Source organism: Phascolarctos cinereus, unplaced genomic scaffold, assembly GCF_003287225.1.
Source record: "Phascolarctos cinereus isolate Bilbo 61053 unplaced genomic scaffold, phaCin_HiC Scaffold_5;HRSCAF=322, whole genome shotgun sequence".
In the NCBI taxonomy this organism is placed as follows: Eukaryota; Metazoa; Chordata; class Mammalia; order Diprotodontia; family Phascolarctidae; genus Phascolarctos; species Phascolarctos cinereus.
Window position 1 is genome coordinate 332940664 of NW_027555958.1, and position 20796 is coordinate 332961459.

The window sequence follows — 20796 nt, forward strand, 5'->3', positions numbered from 1 at the left end:
GATCAGTCAAGCTGTAAGACATTATGGGTGCCGTGTGATTTGTCCACTCAAAGTAACTGAAAGGTTATGTTGTCTCTTTAGATTAGAATACTGATCTTCATAAATCATTCATATTATTGCACGTAGTAATTATTTAGAGATGAAGTTTAGTGGGAGAAAGGTTGTGATTGTATGGATTTCTTTTCATTTTGTTCTGAGCAGGACATAGGACCATAGATTTATAGCTGAAAGGGACATTTAGAGGTCTTTGAATCCAATCCTCCTATCTGATAGATAAAGAAACTAAGACTCAGAGAGGTCTGGAGGAATTGCCCAGGGTCACACATTTACTAAGTATTTGGGGCAGGATTTGAACCCAGGCCTTCCTTATTCCAAGTCTTAGGCTTCCTAACTATGACACCGCCCTGGCTCTTTCATGAAGATTCACCATGTTTTGAACCATCTAATCCTTATCATCAAAATAAAAGATAAATAACAAGCGGCTATGTGTATTTAAGAGGTTGATAGGGTTTACAATAATTGTGCAGCATTTTTGATTAACAGTAACTATAAATGTGGATCAAATCAGGAAACTGTGATTATCAAGGCTCTAATGATCTTTGTTTACTTAGCTAACAAATTTTAAATTGTGCGCACATTAGGCACTCCTTTTAAATTGAACTAAATTAGTTGTATTTTCACCTTAAAAGAATGTTGCATTTACTTGAACCAGTACTAATCAAAACCTTACGAGTTATCCTTGCCTACTGAAAGCCATAACCCTAGGCACCATCTTTCAATGATCCAAACTGTAGCAATGACTAGGAAGAAGTAATCGGTGACCATAGGGCTGGCTTTACAAATTAAAATCTTCCAGGGACAGCAAGTGTACATAGATTTTCCTAAAGCACTAATAGCCATCTAGAAGTAGATGTCAAAAATGCTAGAGAATCCATACCAGCAGAACTGGACCATAAAGGGGTAGATAATCTGAATGCTTTAGTATTTCCTGCTTTTAAGAGTTATGACATTGAGTAAGCCATGGAGTCTCTGGTATAACAGAAAGACACTGAAACAATGGGCAAAGGAACATTGAGAGCTCCCCTTCAGCTGGGAAGAGTTGATGGTTTATCTTTATACAATTCACAAGGAGAAGTTCTTCAATACTGCACATGATATGCTTTTTTCATTCGTACCTACCATTGAAAGACTATTATTACCCAAAGCAGAAACCTTATCTTCTAATATTTCATTTTAAATAAACCTGAAATCTCACAGGACTCAGTAGCAATACTGCAGTCACTAATACAGATTGTTTACCAGAGATTCATTTTATTATTACCAGATAATATAAGGTAATTCTCAGATAAACTGACCTGTACCTCATTGTTTGGGGACAACTTCCTGTATCCCCATTCTAATCATTCCTAATAGTTCCTCTTCAATTCCAACAAATAAGCTTTTCACACAACTCAGGGAGGCATTCTCTCTGGCTGTCTCTCATGCCTAGAATGCTTCATCTTCCCCTCTCCACCCTCTATACAGATTACTGACCTCCTTTGCTTCCTTCAAGTCCCAGTGAAAACATCACCTCCTAAAGGAAGCCTTCTACAATCCCAGTGCCTTCTTTCTGCTAATTATTTCCTATTTATCCTCTATAAAGCTTCCTTTGAATATATTTGTTTTCATGTTGTCATAAGCCCCTTGAGGGCAGAGGCTGTCTTTTGACTCTTTTTTGTATCCCAGAACTTAGCATAATGCCAGGCACATAGTAGGCATCTAATAAATGTTTATTGAATGATTGATTGTATATTGCTTCCCATCCCAACATCTCAAAGAGCTTATCAGGTACAGTGTTTTTAAAGGGGTGGTTGGACCTTATTTATTTCCAAAAGAAAATCTTCCATAAGACAGGCAGATGCAAATACATACAGGTTGAAATTTATTTCACACCACCTGACTCATCACATTTTCAAATGAAACATTCTGCTCAGTATCACCTACACTTAAAAACAGGAAAACACAACTTGGTAAGGCACAATATTGAGAAGAGGCAATGTGGAGGACTTTTTCCTCATTTTGGCTTTGTAAAATACCTGTGGTTTTTCCAAATATACCTAAGAACAGAAATCGTAGTGTCCATAAAGTTGCAAGAATGTAGTTCATATACACAATAGTAAAAAAAAAAAAAAGATAACAAAACAGGCTCTCAGGTACATCACATTTTCTGAAATAGTAATATTGCCTTAGAGTTTAAGATTTACATCAGACTAGCACACTATAAAATAGGGTGCTGATAAAAAATCACCTTTGCCATACCAAGCTACAAATTTACATTTAACAAGTTTTCTGGGCTTTGAAATGAGTTGACCTCCCACACACACACACACACACACACACACACACACACACACACACACTCTTTTCAAAGTTTCCCCACCCTGCCTAATTTAACAGAGAAATAAATATGAAGGGAAACCTCCGGCCCAACCCCAGCTTTCCTACTCCATAAAACGTTGTAAAATAACAAAATACCTACACTTATAAAAACAACCTACCAAACTTTAAGCATCAGGGTTAGCCCAAGTACTTACTAGTAGTACTGGGCTCTGTTCTTGGCTCAATTTCTAACTTCAGTGGTGTAGAGTCAAGCACCCGATAAGAAATTAAAGCATTTTAAGTGAAGCTTTCAGAACTGGAAGGTGGGTGGGCCTGATTTCCCCTCCCTCCCCCTTTTTTTTTAAAAGACTAAATGCTTTACTTTTACTAAATCCTTTAAATTAGGCTTGGGAATTGTCTAGAATTCATTCATTCAACACAGTTTGTTTTAAGAATCACAAGAAGTTGAGCAACTTTTTTTAATCAATTCAGGTTGTAACTAAACATTTCCAAAAACTATGGCAACCATTTCATAACAAAAGATAAATAATAATAAGAGCCTATGTGTATTTAAGGGTTAATCTTTTGTTCCATATACATTTGAAAAAGGTTTTTGATAGCTACTAGCAGGAGCAAGAAAAAATTATAGATTGGTATTGGACTTCCTCTAGAGAACATGGGTTGGAACTTACTAAATACATAAAGGCAAAAGGAGTTAGGACTCTTCTACCCCACAGCTACACAAAGATTCCCTTTCAGGTTAGATACAGCTGTGAATATGGAAAAGCTGGCTTAACCCAGGGTAAGCTTGAGATCAGAGACTAAAAAGGAAAAAAAAGAAAAAAACCCTGCTGCACCCCACCTTTATGTCCCACGGTGTGTTAAAGGCTGATGTGGCATTTTGCAAGAGAAACAATGCCTTGTAAATATCACCTACTTGCAAATCTCCATGACTCACAAATAAGTGACATTCTCAAAATCCCAAGGCAAGCAAGGAAGCTAAGGAGCTGTGAACACAGGTCTCCTGATCCATAGAGCTCAGCTGCAGCCAATTAAAACACTAGCTTCCCATTACTAGGCAGCAGTATTCTCATGATCTTTAAGACACATGGCACTATTCTGCTGCCAGTTCTTTGGGAAAAAGTCATCTGTTGCATTTAACTTAATGCTTTCACGGGTTTTTAGGGTAGCTGGTATTTTTTAAAGCAGTCTCAGCAGACGATTAAATTAAAAGCCTTCTAACAGCACACCTGGGCTAAAATAAAAAAAAAGATCTGTCTTTATAAAAAGCTTTCTAATGAGGAAAAATCCAGGCCTTTCCTTGAAAATCCAGTAATTGTGGCATATCCTCGATTCTCATTCATTTTTTTAAAAGTTGAACCAGCAGCATAAACAGCCATTATGTAAAGGGGAAACATTGAGGAGCACATATTGGCTGACTTTAAAAAAAGATACATTGTGTCACACAAACATTTGCTACCTCCTTTCAAAAGAGCATTCCCAAGCCTTACAGATGGTACAAATTAGCCATGCAAGATCTCAAGACACACAGAAAAAAGCCTGGGAGTTAGAACAAAGCGGGAAGGAAGCGTTTGGGGCACATATTACAGAACCTAAAAGAGGAGACCTTTGGGCCAGGAGTCAGGAAGTTCAATGGCCACATTTTGCTCCCATTAATATGGTTATTCCCTAAAACCAAATGGAGGAGACATTCCAACAGACTCACTCAACACCAGCATGTCATTTGACCCATGTCTGCCCAATGCCCACAACTGATTTAAATGTGTGTGTGTGTGTGTATGTGTGTATATATACATGTTTTTAAAAAATCTATATATGTATCTATAGATTTTTTTCTAAATCATGGCTTTAGGAGGGGGCTACACAATGCCAAATAACCACTTGGATAGATTTTTTTCCCCCACAGAATTAGCCAGGCACTTATCCTTGACTGACATAACTGAATTGACCAATTGTTTTAAGGTTGTACACACACAAACCTTTGCAAGTTTCCTCAGATTTTTTTTTAATGAAAGTGCAATTTGCATGGAGTTCTAAGGCTAAAAATGTTGTTCTTTAGCAGGCACCATGTTTCAGAGAGATACAAATGCCCAGAGATGACCCTTTGTTCACAGTCTACTGCTGAGCCTTAAATCAAGCTTTCTTCTTCCTCCCATAATCTATCATGCTCCTTTGTCCTTCTATATATTAAAATACAACAAAAACTCCATAATCTTTACCTAGGTGTGGAGTGTCTTCTCATGAGGTGTGATCATTAAATGAGCTTTAAATGATCAGATTGCTAGAAAATTCTTAATCTACTTAAAAATCATTTGCATAAAAGTATGGCTGCCCTGTTCACTTGCACAAGAAATTGAAGAGAAAGCATGAAGAAACATAAATTGAGCTCTCCCACAGTGATGTGTATTTATATATGTGTATACATATATATACACACACATTCTATATACATATATACACATATTTTCTATACAGTGAAAGTAAAAGTCATTTAAGCTAATATAGCTTCTAATTTGTACTTCCTCTAAAAATAGCCTTTTCTGGGTCTCTGGCCAGCAGCATTACACCAAACAGCAATATTTCTTCCACCAAGATTTGGAAATATTTTTCACTTTGTCCGGAGTCCTGTTCTTGGATTTCTTGGGTTGCTGTTGAATGTCCGAGTGCTGAATCCCAGCCACAATGGCTGCGTCAAAGACCTCTTTGAGGTTTTTCTGAGTCAAGGCAGAGCACTCAATGTAAGAAACAGCTTTGATCTCCTCTGCACACAGCTTAGCGGCCTCCTCCGCCACTGGCTTCTCCTTGCATTTGTCCAGTTCAATGAGGACTTTGACATCTTCTCGGAGGTCTGACTGTGTGCCAACCAGTATGATGGGGGCTTTGGGGCAGTGACAGCGAATCTCTGGGACCCATTTTTCATTTACATTCTGAAAGGATGATGGGCTTACGACGCTGAAGCAAAGCAAAAAGATGTCCGTGTTGGTATAGCACAGAGGCCTGAGTTTGTCGAACTCATCCTGTAATGAAACAAAGCAGTCCAGAATTATTCCTTTTTAGTCACAGTTTAAAGACTCAAGGCAGCATATTCCAAGGTTATGAAAATCCAACTGGAAGCAGAAGGAAGGAGTTGTTGTCTAAGTAATAATACCACTGCCCCTTTGAGGTTCACAGTCTCAATGTACAGATGATGACATCCATCTTCTGGGTGTGTCAACAGTGGTCCTTCCATTCCCATATGCTTCTAACGTTTAGCATCTCCTCATGATATCAAACAACTACCAAGGGGGTATTATAGTTGGCTTGCCAGGTACGTACATAACAGCGCATTAAAAGATTTACTTTATTTAGTTCTACTACAACGAGTAACTCAGGCTTAGATTCTCTAAACTGTAGGTATACATCTTCCTATTTATTCAGAATTTAGTTTCTGTATCCATATCCTCAACTAAAAATAGAGAAAATATCTACAGAGCCCAAGTAGAAGGTAAATTTCTTGAAGATAGGAAGTCTTATGCCCCCAGTGCCTGGCACATAGTAGGCACTTAATAATTGCTTATTGATTCACTGACTAATATATATTTGGTGAACTGAATTAAGAGTACAAAATATTTCAGGGTACAGTGGAAAGAATTTAGAGATAGAGAACCTCAGTTCAAATGACCGCTCTGTCGATTACTTCTATATGTGATTTGTCCCTGGCCCTCAATTTCTTCCTCTATAGAAAAGAGAGGACTGGACTAGATGGCTTCTTAGCTGCCTTCCAGCTCTAGGTTCATAATCCTCATAACAGCTAGGAAGTTAATAGCATAGATGTGTCTGTTTCATAGAGGGGAAAAGTATACAGTGCATGGAGATTAAGTGTTCCTAAGACTACTTTAGATCTTCTCTATATTAATCTTGTATGTTCTGATTAATATTGTATTTCCTCCATTAGAATGTAAGCTGCTTGAGGGCAGGGATTGCTTTTTCTTTTTCTTGCATCCTTACCATCCGGCACACAATAAGTACCTAATAGATGCTTATTGGTTGACTGATTACTTAATTATTAGAAAGTATAGAGTTATACACTGGCAGAGTGAAAAACCAACCACAAACACATGCTCTGATCTCCATGCCACTTGTGTTAACTGACCAATGGGTTTAGTAGATGGCAAAGTCCTGTTCTCCACTCCACATCTATTCTCTTTTTCTCATCTTTCTCTCCTAGTCCACCTGCTTACCTTTTCTCTTCTACTCTGTATGGACCAGTTTGTGCCATGCGTATCATCTATCCTGTTTCTAGAGTTCCCATATGTTAGAGGACCATCAAGGTTGCTGAACCCCACCCTATGTATCCTTTGTGAATCTTGAGACAAAAGATATGTTAGAATTATTCCAAATGATCTGAATTGGCAGTCTGCAAACTTCTATTGACCAGATAATTACATATATCTTCCCCTTTTACTCTGACCTTAAAAGTAAGATCTTCTAACCTGTATGAATCTGAAATCTATTTTTTTCCTCTGTTCATGCAATTCTATTTTCAGTTATGTGATTTGAATAGTTTCCTACTAAAAACTTGGATAGGAATGATCTCATTGCTATTTAAAGTTCATATTTATGGCTGACATCCATTTTAATGTGCATCATACAGACTTAGCTATCCGGTGGCATGCAAAAAATTAAGCATTATTCCATAGACTCCTCTACACAATTCTTCGTTCTGTCACATTATTTACAACCCCACATTTATACAAACATCAATCCCTGTCAAAGCCTTCCTATTCACCACCTCTTCTCCCTCCCATATGAAGGCTCTTGGTCTCTTTTTATTGGAATTTATTATCTCCAGTCAAGGTGCCATATTTCAAGCAGAGGTCAATCAACTAATATGAAAAAAAAATGTCCAGTTGAAACCCTGGAATTATTCAGGGTATTTCTGAAAAAATTACAGTAGCTTCCTGAACTTTCAAAAGCCCAAAGCAGAGGTCAAATTTGCTTTTATATATCAAATGCTGAGCAAAAATAAACCAGATAGGCTTTTACTTGGCTCAGAAAACATTTTAACTAAAAGTTCCCGCATATTCTCAAAGGATGGCAAATTAAGAAGCACAAAGAACAAGTACAATGTAAAATTAGTCCCGCTGGTAGCAGCACTTGAGTGCTGAATGAGGCCAAAAACACTTGGATATTGGTTGGAGGGCCTGCATTCCCCATAAAAAGCAGGCCAACTTAGACAAGACAAGACTGGGTCTATGACAGAAGTCCGGGAAGCAGGCTTCACCAGACCTCTGGAGACTGAGTCTGAGAATCTAAGGAAGCATAACAGAAACTTAGCCCCCTAGCTCCCTTTGCCTAAACAGAAGCTCTATATTCACTGATGTAAATGCAATATGCACATGGAGGGGAAGGCCAATGGAAGGGTACTCTCCGTTCAGTGAAATGGATTCTGGGAATCAAATGGTTTGTATGAACTTGCCAGGTACGTGTTAAAGAAATTGTGCATGTTTAAGTTTAATCATATGGGGGAGGGGGGAACCAAAAAAAAAAACCAGACAGCAAAAGTTACTACTGTGAGGAGAATACAACTTGGTTCACAGATTAAAGAAGCTCCTGTTAGCAACTCTATTGTAAGCCACACCATTTTGGCTATGGTCTCTTTTTCTTGAGTCAAAAAGTGTCTCTTTAAAAATTCCCAATATCTTTGTGTTTTCACTTAAAAGTAAGACTGTGGGTGATGCATTAACCTCATTTTGACCGATGTGTTTATTTGTATACACAGCCTTCAAGAGAAAATCGAAATTCACAAGGAGCAATTCATATTTAGAAGTTCATGCTTCTACACACCCAGCTGTATCTTACCTGACAGGTTAAAGAACTAGTGTCTACAGAATCACCTCCCTTCAGTGTAATTTCACACACTGGGGGATCTGTGCTCCAATCTCTTGATATCTAAATCAGGGATAGACATGGTGGCCTCATCCACCATGTAGGGACAGCATGAGGATTACCTTAATCACATAATGTCTTTAAACTTGAGCTCCCTTGGATGACTATTGAGGAAATCCCAGCAGGCGTTAATCCAAGTCACTTAGAAGGGAGACTAACTAATCTAGGGGGAATAGAATGAGATTTGCATGGGATCAGATTTAGAGCTCAAAGGGACCCTGGAGGTCATCTAGTTCAACTGAGTTATCTAGTCCAATCCCCACTCCCTCCAACCTTTTATAAATGAAGCCAAGAAAGGAGAAATAATTTAGGCTAAAGGCAAAACCAGGATTCAAACTCAAGACCTCTGACTAGTACTCTACTGCCCCAGAATGTTTCCCATTTTGGTTCAATTTAGTCTCATTAGAATCACTACAGAGCATCTATCCCACTAAAGGCACTAACAATGCTAGGCCTGGAAGAGAACTCAAGATGGACCAGATATCTGTCACCCTCCTTCACCCCTCTAATCTAATGGGAGGGTTCCTTGATTTAGAACTGGAAGGGAACTTGAAGATTATCTCAACCAACCCATTCATTTCAACAAGGAGGAAACTATGACCCAAAAAGGTCAAGTAATTTGTTCAAGGTCACACAGGACATAAATGGCAGAACTGAGATTCTAGCTCCCACCTTCTAACTACAAATCCAATGCTCTTTCCATTCCACTAGGGCCAGGTAGATGGTACAGTGGATAGATTTCAGAGCCTGGAGTCAGGAAAACTCATCTTCCCGAGTTCAAATCTGGCCTCAGACACTTACTAGTTGTGTAATTCTGGGCAAGTCATTTAACCCTGTTTGCCTCAGTTTCCTTGTCTGTAAAATGAACTGGAGAAAGAAATGTTAAACCACACTAATATCTTTGCCAAGAAAACCCCAAATGGGGTCACAAAGAGTCAGACATAACTAAAATGACTCAAGAACAAAGGGATAAGAAAAGTACAGCAGAAAACCTATAGCAATACCCAGTAATAGAACAATCACTTTCCTCACAATTACCCACGGCACATTATAATTCCATTTTACAGATCTGGAAACTGAGTTTCAGGAAGCGAAATCATTTGCTCATGATTATACAGCTATTAAGTAGCAGAGCTGGAATTTCAACTCATATTTCCTGTCACCTTTTCCCACTTCAACATTTGCTGCTGTCTTAACTTTAGCTCACATTTAATTAGTAGTATGAGATTTAAAATTCCTTTCCTCACAAGTCTCTAAGAGAGGCAATAAAGTCAACACACATTTACTGATTACCTACTATATGCTAGAACTGTGTTAAGAGTGGGGAAATAAAGAAAAGCCAAACCAGGTAGCACAAGTATTAGTATTCCTACTTATCAGATAAAGAAACTCAAGGTCAGAGACACCTCATGATTTGCATTAAGTGATCACACAACTTCCTAAGAAGAGGCTGAAGGGGCAGCTAGGTGGCGCAGTGGATAGAGCACCGGCCCTGAAGTCAAGAGGACCTGAGTTCAAATCTGACCTCAGACCAAACACTTGACACCTACTAGCTGTGTGACCCTGGGCAAGTCACTTAACCCCAATTGCCTAAAAAAGCAAAAAAAAAGAAGAGGCTGAGCTAGGGCTCAAATCCAGGTTGTTTTCTGATATTAAGACTAGAGCTCTAACTGTAGAGAAGAATGTGCTCAGCAGATAGAAATAAACTGTTATCAAATTCTAGTGGTAGGGAAGGGAAAAGGCATCCAGTGACAAGGGGAAGAAAGGAAGGAAACAAGCATTTATTAAGCACCTACTGTATGTTAGGCTGTATCCTTTACAAATATTATCTCATTTTATCCTCACAACTTTGTGATAAGGATGATGGTGATTATTATCACCACTTTCCAGATGAGAAAACTGAAGCAAACAGAGGTTAAGTGACTTGCCCAGACAGACATAGCTGGTAAGTGTCTGTGGCCATATCTGAACTCAGATCTTCCTGACTCCAGGCCTAATGCTCTATCCACTGTATCATCTACCTGCCAAGCTAGGCAAGAAAAGGAATCTGAGACAACTTCATGAAAGAGGACATCTGAATGTGAAGGATGGGTAATGTTTTTGATAGGTATGGCAGGGAAAGATATTCCAGGCAGAAGTGACATCATGAATAAAGATAGAGAGACAGAGAAATAGGGCCACAAATAGTTCACTTTTTTTTTAACTACCAGTTCTTTTTATTTTTTTATTTTTAGGCAATCGGGGTTAAGTGACTTGCCCAGGGTCACATAGCTAGTAAGTGTCAAGTGTTTGGTCTGAGGCCGCATTTGAACTCAGGTCTTTCTGACTTCAGGGTCGGTGCTCTATCCACTGTGCCACCTAGCTGACCCAATAGTTCACTTTTGATGGCTATAATTACAATACATATATGACATCAGACTTAACTTTTCCAGACATCATTTTTCTCATTTGTAAACTAAAAGGGCTGGGCTAGAGAATTTATTTCAATTCAATTCATAAGCATTTGTTGAGATCCCACCATGTGCCAGGCACATTGCTAGGCACTGAGGATATTTTTTAAAATGACAATAACCAACTACCATCCCTACTATGAAATAGCTTAGTAGCTTACATTCTATTAGTATCTCTAGTGTACATTTCAGATCTAAATCCCATGATTCTGCAATATCTGGGACTTTCCATCTTTTTAAATGAGTTTCAAAGTCCAGGAGGAAAACTGTCAGACTATTTTAAGGTCTCCAGTCAATGCTGGGTTGTTGTTGTTTTTAAACAGGTAATGGTAGTGTAGACCAGTGGTTTCAAAGTCAAAGAGAAACAGATACTGACTCAGAAAACCACAATGACATCATCTACATTGTCCTGTATTCTTATTTCTTTTGTTAAAAATTTCCCAATCACATTTTAATCTGATTCAGTTGCATTTGAGATTGTTGTGGGCCTTAGTAAGGAAGTCTGATACCTCTTATGTCAACTGTGGGCATAACTAAAGTCAGGAGACCCAAAGTCACAATCCTGCAGCAATCCTTACTTAGCTATAGTATGATAGAGAAATCAATCTCTCAGAGCCTGCTTCCTCATCTGTAAAGATGGATAACAATGATACTACCAACCTCATAGTTATTTTACACTGTGTGAAGATAGTTCTAAAGCCTGTATGAAGATAGCTTGAAAGCCTAATGATAATAACTCACATTTAGGCTGTACTTACTTAGTCTGGCAAAGCACTCTGTAAGTGACTTCTTATTAGTTGTTACTATTAGGCTTTCAAGTCACTTCCATATAGCTAGCTATTATTATTATTTTTTAATTAATAAAATGTTGTTGGACTAGCCAGGACATCTTATTTCTTTGGCTGTCATAGACCTTCGCAGACTGAAGCCCAGGTACACCTTATTAGAATAATGTTTTCAAATGTCTAAAATAAAATATGTAGGATTATAAAGGAAACTAACTGTATAGAAATACAGTTATCAAAATATTAAACAAGTTCATAGACCTCAAGTTAAGAACCCTGGACTAGAGAAACTCTAAGGTCTTTTCCAGAGCTAATGTTCTAAGCTCTGTGCATGACTCTAAATACTCAATTATAACCAAAGCAGCCAAAAAATCTTAAGCTATAAACCACAACTCTGATATATGTTAACTTAAAAATATAAGATCTCTGATATAAATATTTCATGTCTGAAAAATGACAGATCCCAACAAGAGGGGTGATATTGCTTTCCCTGGGGTGAGAAAGATGCTGAATCACATAGCTTCATAAATAATTTTCCTTGCTGAAGAAAGAGAAAGTGTTTCCATAAACTCATTATCCAAGACCACTTATAGCCATTGGAAAGCTTAGCTCTTCCCTAGAACTCTACTGTACCCAGATAATCATGCCTGGATTGTGCAAAGTATGTTTTGTAAATATTGTGATAATCGATAGCAAATAAACTTGGTGGCAAATGCTAAAAAAAAAGACAAAAAAACCCCAATCATTTGGGAAAGATTTCATTTTTTTCTTAAAAGTAGAGTTTTTTTCTTTTTTCTTTCTTTCTTTTTGTTGTTTTGTTTTTGTATCTCCAGCAATTACAACACCTGGCATAGAGTAAGTATTTAATAAATACCTGTTGATTGATGGATATGAGGTGTTCCAATTAAGTACATGAATGAAGCTTAGCTATGCGCCAAAATGTTTCACTTTCTACATTCATGATTGGAATCTTTATAAAATCTAACAAATGCTTTCCTGCCTTTGTAAACAGAGTATTTTGGAAATAATTTAACCATTTTTTGGAAACTAAGGATAACCATTAAAAACAAGTAGTAATTTACTAAGCTGTTAGCAAGGGCCACATGAACTAATGAGGCATGCAGAGCCTTGAACACAAGAACTTAATAATAATGTTTGTAAAATGAATTGCTGGGCTCTCTGACCCCACATGAAGTCATCCTATACTTTCCGATTTCTTGTTTGCTTTTTAAGTTTTTTGCCTCTCTTCTTCCTGTCACTTCAACAAAACATGTGTTGCTTTTATCAATGTGTCTGCCTTGAGCAGCTTTTTGCTTGGCACCCTCTCAATCCCCTGTACACGCGCGCGCGCACACACACACACACACACACACACCCCTGACAAAACAGATAATATCTAAAAAAAAAAAAAGGTCAACAGGTTCTGTCTTTTTTTTTAAACTACATGTGTGACCTTTGGAAAGTTCCTTAACCTCTGTAGGCCTCCATTTCCTCATTTGTAAAATGAGGAGATTGGCCTGGATGGCCTGAGGAACCTTCAACATCTAAACCTATGATCTTCTGGATGGTGGAATGGGAGAAGAGTTCTCTTGAGAGTAAAAGCCTTCATTTTATCACATCTTTTGATTGTCCCAAAGGCCTCTTCTCCTTGCTTCTGATTTCTCAGTAACATAATAAGATAAGCAGATTTCTCAATAAGTGAGATGTTACTGTATCAACATTATATGATGAAAAAAATTAACTTTATAAAAGTGAATGAAACTTTCATTACAAAAATCACCACAGTATTTAACTACAATAAAAATGCAGGAGATTTTGCTCTTCTTAATCCTCAAAGGACTAATTTCTTTGTCCCCAATTCTGTACTTTAGCAATTCTTGCTTTTTGTTCACCCTAATATAACACTGAAGCCTCTGTAACCCTTCTTATCTCATCTTCATATCCCCCATCCACCCACCCCATGTCATTCACACACCATATACCAGGAATCCTGGCAGTGAGCAGTAAGTAAACAGTCAGCCATGGTGGTAGGGAGGAGAAGAGTGGTAGTGGGACAGTATGTGAACAGAACGCCGGGCTGGTTCTTCCTAGGAACCCTTCATGTCTGAATCACTTCCCCACTCCAGTTCTCTACTTGATTCTCCCACAGAGTAGGAGCACCAGGACCATGAACTGGCTTTGGCCCTAGTGACAGATGGCACCAGTCTTTAAATCTCTTCAGAAATTGAAGGTTAGCCTCATTCAGAGTGGCCATGTGGTTATCAGCATAATGTCTCATGGTACTCATTGTGCAACTTTACCCTACCAATTCTCCAGGTCTGCAGTTACTTGTTAGAAACAAAGGGAAATTATTGGTTGGAGCCCAGTTTCAATGGTCTAACAATTTAAAACCTGGCTATGTATGGGTTATATAATGAATAAGGGTATTGCTATATCCTTTACCTTTGCCATTGATTAATATGTTGATCCAAGCATGAGTTTATGGATACCAAATCCTCCCCACCCCCCTTTTATTACACCATCAACTCAAAACTCTTATCACCTCACCTTCTTTTGGCAAATGTCTCATTTTTTTGCCAGACAAGAATAAATATTCAAAATATTTCAAAAGACTGACTGGTCATGAACTCCTAATTCATTAGCCTCTAAACTTGGGTCATGCTAAACAACAGTTTCTATGTTCTAAAAGATAATGGGGCTAAGTAAGTCAAATCACTGATTAAAAAAATGCAGAGACTAGTCTCTACCAGCCATTAATTCTAGGACCTTGGAACAAATCACTGAAACTTTCTGGATTCCTCAGCTATAAAATTGTTATTATAAAATAAAATAACACATACCTGCCTTGTACAATGACTGCAAATGAATGGAAACAACCATAAATTACTCTGCAAATAGTATAAGCTTCTAAGGGGCAAAAAACATCTTTAACAAACTGCTTTCTAGAAGGTCCAGTACAGGGTCATGTACATAAACAAGTTACTAATTACATAGTATCTTATGATGATATGAACACCAAGACTTGAGTCTTAGATATATTATATTATTAGATACATCAAAAATAGACCTTAAGAATCTGTAGTTTTATATACCAATACAGATTGGATTCATTACAACAAACTTTTATGAAGTGTTTAGTATGTTCTAAGCACTTTTCTAGGCACAGGAAACACAAGGATAAAATAGAAAAGCAACCCCTATCTCCTCAAGCACATTACACTCTACTGGGGTGGAGTTTGTGGTATCTTACACAAGTAAGAGAATACAAGGACAATAAGAAGGGCAAACTAACAATTGAGGAAGATCAAGGAAGGCTTCCTGCAGGAGGAAACATCTGAATCAAAGACAAGGATTCTAAGAGGCTAGGATAAGGAAGGCATACATTCTAGAAAAAAAGAGATCAGCATGTGCCAGTGCATCATGAAGTTGGATCAAATCCCATGGGAGCCAAATTGTGGTCAGCCTTAAATACTAGGCTTAGGATTTTTGTAATTTTATCCTATAGGCAAGAAGGGTCCATGAGGTTTTCTGAGCAGAGGAGGGCTTTAGAAAAATTATTTAGATCAATGGTGTCAAACTCAAATAGAAATGGATCCTTGCCCTAGGTATATTGCCTTAGAAAACCACAAATTAACATTGTTTACATTTTATTGTACTTTTATTTATTTCTGTTAAACATTTCCCAATTGCATTTTAATCTGGTTCTGGCCTCACTTATACAGTTGAGTTTGACAACTCTGATTTAGATTATACCCAAGATGGATTATAGAAGAAGAGAGCCTGGAAAGAGAGGGGACTTGTTTTTAAGGGAAGTCGACAACATGTCCCTCAAAAAAGAACTAACAAACCAGATAAAGATCTAAGTTTTTTAACCACATGTACCTCAAACTCAATTCCCCAAACACCTTTCACCTTAACCCATCTCTCCTCTCAACTTCCCTATTTCTGTTGTGGTTACTGCTATTCTTCCAGTCAACCAAATTTAAAACCTAGGAATAATCCTCAACCCCATTCTCACTCACCACCACCCCACTTTGTCTAATCAGTTACCAAGGTCTTGTCAATTCTACCTTTGAAACATCTTTTGCATTCACCCCCACCACTATCCACTAACATCACGACCTTCCTGCAGCAAGCCCTCATCATTATCCCTCACATGGACTTTCACCAGCCTCCTAAATAGTCTCACTGCATCCAGCCTCTCCTCTAATTCATCCTACATACAGCTAACATGTAATATTCCTAAAGCATAGGTACAAACTTGTCACTCTCCTCTCAAGAAGTTTCAATGACTCCCTCTTGACTCTAGAATAAATGTAAGCTGATCTGTTTGATATTTAAAGCCTTTTACAATCTTTCTCCAATCTATCCCAATCTTCCTCCAATCTATCCCAATCTTCCTTAATCTTAATGTCTTCCTTCTAAGACTACCCCAATCTGTCTTATTTGTATATAGTTGTTTATATGTTGTCTCCTCCATTACACTGAGAATAAGGATTGTTTTTTGCCTTCTTTTTTTTGTATCTCCAGTACTTAGCACAATGCCTGCTTAATATTTCTATGCTGACTGCACCTTATTCCCTGTAACACACTCTTGATAACTAGACTAATTGCTGTTCTTCTCTCTAACAGGCTAGGACCCATGAATAAACACAATTTCTCTCTCCATTACCCCACCTCTTGGCACCCTAGCTCAACTAAAAGGCCATCTCCTACAAGAGGTCTTTAGTATTCTTGAGACCCCTAGTCATTAGTACTATCCTCCCACCTACCCGAAAATAACTTTGTATTTATGCTGTAGATTTATCTGTTATAAGTTGTTTCTCTCTGATAAAATGTGAGCTTCTTGAGGGCAGGGACTTTCATTTTTGTCTCTGTATTCTTCATATCTAACATGGTGCTTGGCACGTACCAAGCACTCAATAAACATATATTAAATTGAATTTTATGAAAGACTTAGGAACTCTGATCAACATAATGACTAACTACAATTCCCAAGGACATAAGATGCTGCCTACCTTCTGAGTGATGATGGACTCAAAATTGGGGAGGGGGGAATGGGGCAGTGGCATGGTCAATGTGGGAATTTGTTTTGCTTCATTGTACGTATTTGTAACAGATTTTGTTTTTGTTTTCTTAGCTGGGGAGTGAGGTGACAGGAAGAAAGTGCAGATCTGAAAATCAAATTTAATTAGGGAAAAATAGAATTATACCAGCCTAGAAGAGTTTCCAGTATTTAACTTTTAACATTTCAAGGATATAATATATTAGTACAGTGGGGGAAAGGTGCTGAATTTGAAGTCAGAGAATGTATGTTCAATGCTGGCTCTGCCATTCACTACCTGTGTGACCACAGGTAAGCCATGTCACCTCTGGGGACCTCAGTTTTCTGTAGAACAAGGGAATAGATATTAGATGACTTCTTAGATCCCTTCCATTTCTAAATCAATAATTCTAAGTGTTACACTGTGTGTAGTTATACAAAGATAAATGACAGGAGGACATGGTGAGTAGAGAAAGAGAATAAGGTTTAAGACTTGTTTCCTTGCCTAGTGACCTTGGCCACTACCATCTTGTCCTGGCCAAACCTTTCAGCAAGTTTATTAGTAGTGGTACTCTCCCTGTTTATGATATGAGAACAGCCAAGAGCAAGTATGAGAAGGATGATTTCACGATGCCCTGGAAGGATAACTCAGTCTCTTTGTAAAACTTTGTAAAGCCATAACCTCTTTTAAGAAATTATTTTCAAGGAGTTATTTTACTGACCTGGCCGGCTGTGTCACAGAGCTGCAGTCTCACAGGCCTGCCATCCACAGATACAACAGCTAAGAAGAAAAGACACAAAGGAAAGTGTAATGAGGGGCTTCTTTAATCATTCACAAGAGAGTAATACCTTCCACTCTCCACCCCCATTCCTACCCAGGCCCTCCCACCAACACTATTTCTTTTAGTTTCTTCAATTAATTTAGACTTAATAGCCTGAAGAGCTGGAACCTGATCAGCCACAAACATTTGGATATACAAACCCTTCAGGGCTTGACAATTCACTTCAGTGCAGCTGATGAAGTAGCAAATCACTGAAGGAAAGAAAACCCTTTGATGAGACCAAAAGAGACACAGCCCTTTCCTCCAGGTCTAGAGGATTTATTCTCTTGTCACATTTATGTTTCAGAAAGACTTAAAAACAACAGGGGGGTGGTGTGAGAGAGGGCTGGGGGTAAGTGGGAATCAACCTCACAGCTCTAAATCACTGGGAAGCCACAGTAAATATTTTTGTTTTCCCTTGGGAAAATTTTCTGACTGCAGAGTTTATCACAAAACTCAAGCTTGTTTGGAGACCATGTGCAAACAGCAGCTACCTGCATTGTTCTGTTTATAAAAGAGGTTTCTCCTTATCTCTTTGTTCTGTTCAAATAAGGGATTTTTTTTAAACCGTTAACCTTTTGACCAGGATTTGAAGATTTTTTTTTTCATTTTATTCCAACAAGCGTTGGTGGAATTGTTTTTAATCAGCGATGCTGCATTCTAGATTGGTTTTAAATGATCCCACCATCAACTGGGTAGGAAGAAAGGAAGGGGGGGGATTCAATTGTTAATTTTTTTAAAAAAATCACTTCAGATAATGTCCATCCAGCTTGTCTTGATGGAGTAATAAATTGCCAGTTCTTCGCCACAAGGAGTTACTAATAGCTCAGAAAAGAGGATCGTTAAGGGGGTGGGTGCAGAAAGAACAAAAACTACAATAAACGTTTGCTAATCACACACTCTTCAAGGGCACCATAAAACTTCCAGAAAGTGACAAAAGGCAGAGGAAAAATCACAAAGAAGGTTGCAATTAAGGAGAGAGTTTACCTACGCATCAACAGACCCTCTAAGAACCGCGTGGTAGGGGCTAGAAGTAAACTAAAGAGATACTTGAAATCGGAAATAGACCTTGCTATTGTTATGGAGAGGAAGACCGGGAAGAAAGAAAACCTGCCCATACCGGGGAATAACTCCGGCTGAGAGGATTTGTGAGTTGTGATTGGTGCTATTTTGATGCAAATTAAACCTTATCTGGCAGTTTCTACGGGCGCTTTAAAGTTCAGCAAGTACAAAGTCAGGCACACAACCAGAAAGGACTGAAAGTCCCAGGCCGTGCTGATAACAGCACACCCAGTTATCACCCTCCAATTAAAACTCCCAACCCAGGCGCCAGGAGGTTTCGCTCGGACTCAGCACTTTTCGCCCCAGGACAACTGTACCGACAATCAGAGGTTTCCCTTTTTAATTTGTTTCTTCCTCTCATTAAAAATGCAGCTAGATCGCAGGGACTACTCCTTCCCCAAAACTTTTTTTTTTTAATTTCCATTTGCACTTGACTTCCACCCCAACAAGTTTGGGGAGCCGGATAACCTCCTTACAACTTGCTCCAAAACATGCCACCCTCGAGGTGGTGGAAGCCACTAGCATGATTAATTTACGGCATTTCTCTATCGAATGAACAGCAACACCCGTGCACCCCCTTAGAAGGAATCACTTAGATAGCTAAGGCTTTGCTTCTTAATTACTCATTATAAGAACGAATGCATTGCTCTTCGTCTCTTCCTCTCCAGTAAAGACACGAGCTCCCTGGAGCCCGGTCTCCAACTCGTGCCTTACCCGAGAAGTTGTCGAAGGCGGTAGGGATGTATTCCGTGGGGTACCCATTCGTGGTGTAGCTCACCACCAAACTCGTCTTCCCCACCGCGCCATCCCCGACCAGCACGCACTTGATGCTCCGCCGCTCCGCACCCCCAGCCCGGCAGCGGTTCCCCAGGGCTGCTCCGAGGGCGGCGGCTGCTGCGCCCCGGCTGCTGCGCACCCGGCGCGGGGGCACGGGCGGCACCTCGCAGCTGCAGCAGCCCGGCACTGGCTTGCTGATATACTCCGCTTCCCCCTGCTGCGGCGGCATTGGCCTTTCTCCCGCGGGCGACGAAGCAAAGGGGATAAAGGGGAGCCGGCGCGGGGCGCTCGGGTAACTGGGAGAGGGAAGCGCAAAGGGCACTTCACTGCCCTGCGGACAGAGCTCCCCTTGGACAGAGAGCTCTTCCTCGCTCCCAGTCCTCTGGGGAGTACGAAGCCGGTACGGTCCGGGCGGCGGCTCCCGTCTCCTCTTTGCGTCCAGGCAGCTTTGCAGGCGTTCACTGGGGGAGCCGGGAAAGATCCGCGGCCCCCCTCCTCCTCCTCCTCCGGCCCAAATTGTTTCCTCACTCTCCGGTGACAAGAGGAGACTGGCCGGCTGGCTCTCTCCTCACCAGTCTGTAGTCTTCCAGCCAAGAAGGCGAAACAGTGGAACACGCTCTTCTTAACGAGCCAGCCAGAAAAACTGAAATTCCGAAGAAAAAGTGGCGAGACAAAGGAGGATTTGGGAGAGAAATGTGACTGGCGCGGTTCCTTAATGGGCAGCCACCAAGGCACAGAGCGGCCAGAGGTAAGAGACTGATCCAGGAGAGCCTCGCACAGAGCCTACTGAAGCCAAAGTGCTCCTTGTCTCTCTGTGTGTGTCTCTCTCTAGCTTCACGATGACATAACTCGAGGGGAGCCGACTGGGGGGAAGAGGCGGAACCTGGCCTTGCGCCCGCCGTGGCTGCTGCTGTTGTAGCTGCAGCCCTTGGAGGCTGAGGCTATAGCGCTCTCTACCTGTTCCCTACACCTCTTGCACCTTCTTCCACCCCTAAGTCAGCACCAACCACTTGGCTTGCGGCGGCGGGGACCAGACCCATTCTTGGGGGTCACCTTAGGAAAGAGCTCCATCCTGGCGTCCAGTCCAGTTTCCAAGGGCGAAACAATTTGGCCGACGCCTATTGGCTAGAATCATTCTCCTCTTTCCCTCTCCCACGCTTCTCTGATCTTTGGTTCTCCTCTGGCCTCTTCCTCATCTCTTTTTTACCCTCTATTCCCTGATTGCCTTTCCCCGAAACTTTCCTCTCTAATCCTCCCACCCTAACAACTTCTTCCCGATCCTCTGACCCTTCCTTCCAGTCTCTGTAGGCCCAGGGCTCAGCTGTAAAACTCCCTTTCTCTTGTCAGTGCTTCACAGATGATGAGTAAGAGAAGTATGTTAGAGTATGTCTTTATTAAATAAACTAAATAAACGATCAGATTTGGGACTTTTTTTCTTCTTTAATGCAACTGAAGGTACCATTGTCAAGATATTTTGTTCTTTGTGAGTCATGCTTTTTCCATTATGTCTTTGAAACAAAGACCGTGACCAGAAGACCAACCAACCTGTG

The 20796-nt window shown here is 39.9% G+C and overlaps 1 protein-coding gene across 1 annotated transcript; it reads right to left on the minus strand.

Annotated features, from left to right (window-relative positions):
• Positions 1-1898: 1898 nt before the first annotated feature.
• On the minus strand, positions 1899-20368 carry RHOU (ras homolog family member U). The gene is made up of 3 exons (XM_021000447.2): positions 19184-20368; positions 17309-17367; positions 1899-5396 (listed from the first exon to the last, which is right to left on the minus strand). The coding sequence occupies exons 1-3, from the start codon at positions 19473-19475 to the stop codon at positions 4941-4943; spliced, it is 807 nt and encodes a 268-aa protein (XP_020856106.1). The 5' UTR covers positions 19476-20368; the 3' UTR covers positions 1899-4940.
• Between the last annotated feature and the right edge of the window lie 428 nt (positions 20369-20796).

What these genes read in the sequence shown, in the direction of transcription:
- RHOU (XM_021000447.2), bottom strand. Translation starts at nt 19,475, where the DNA reads ATGCCGCCGCAGCAGGGGGAAGCGGAGTATATCAGCAAGCCAGTGCCG. An exon ending in CGCCTTCGACAACTTCTCGG is followed by an intron (nt 17,368 to 19,183) that starts GTAAGGCACGAG and finishes TTTTCTTCTTAG; the next exon opens with CTGTTGTATCTGTGGATGGC. An exon ending in TCTGTGACACAGCCGGCCAG is followed by an intron (nt 5,397 to 17,308) that starts GTCAGTAAAATA and finishes GTTTCATTACAG; the next exon opens with GATGAGTTCGACAAACTCAG.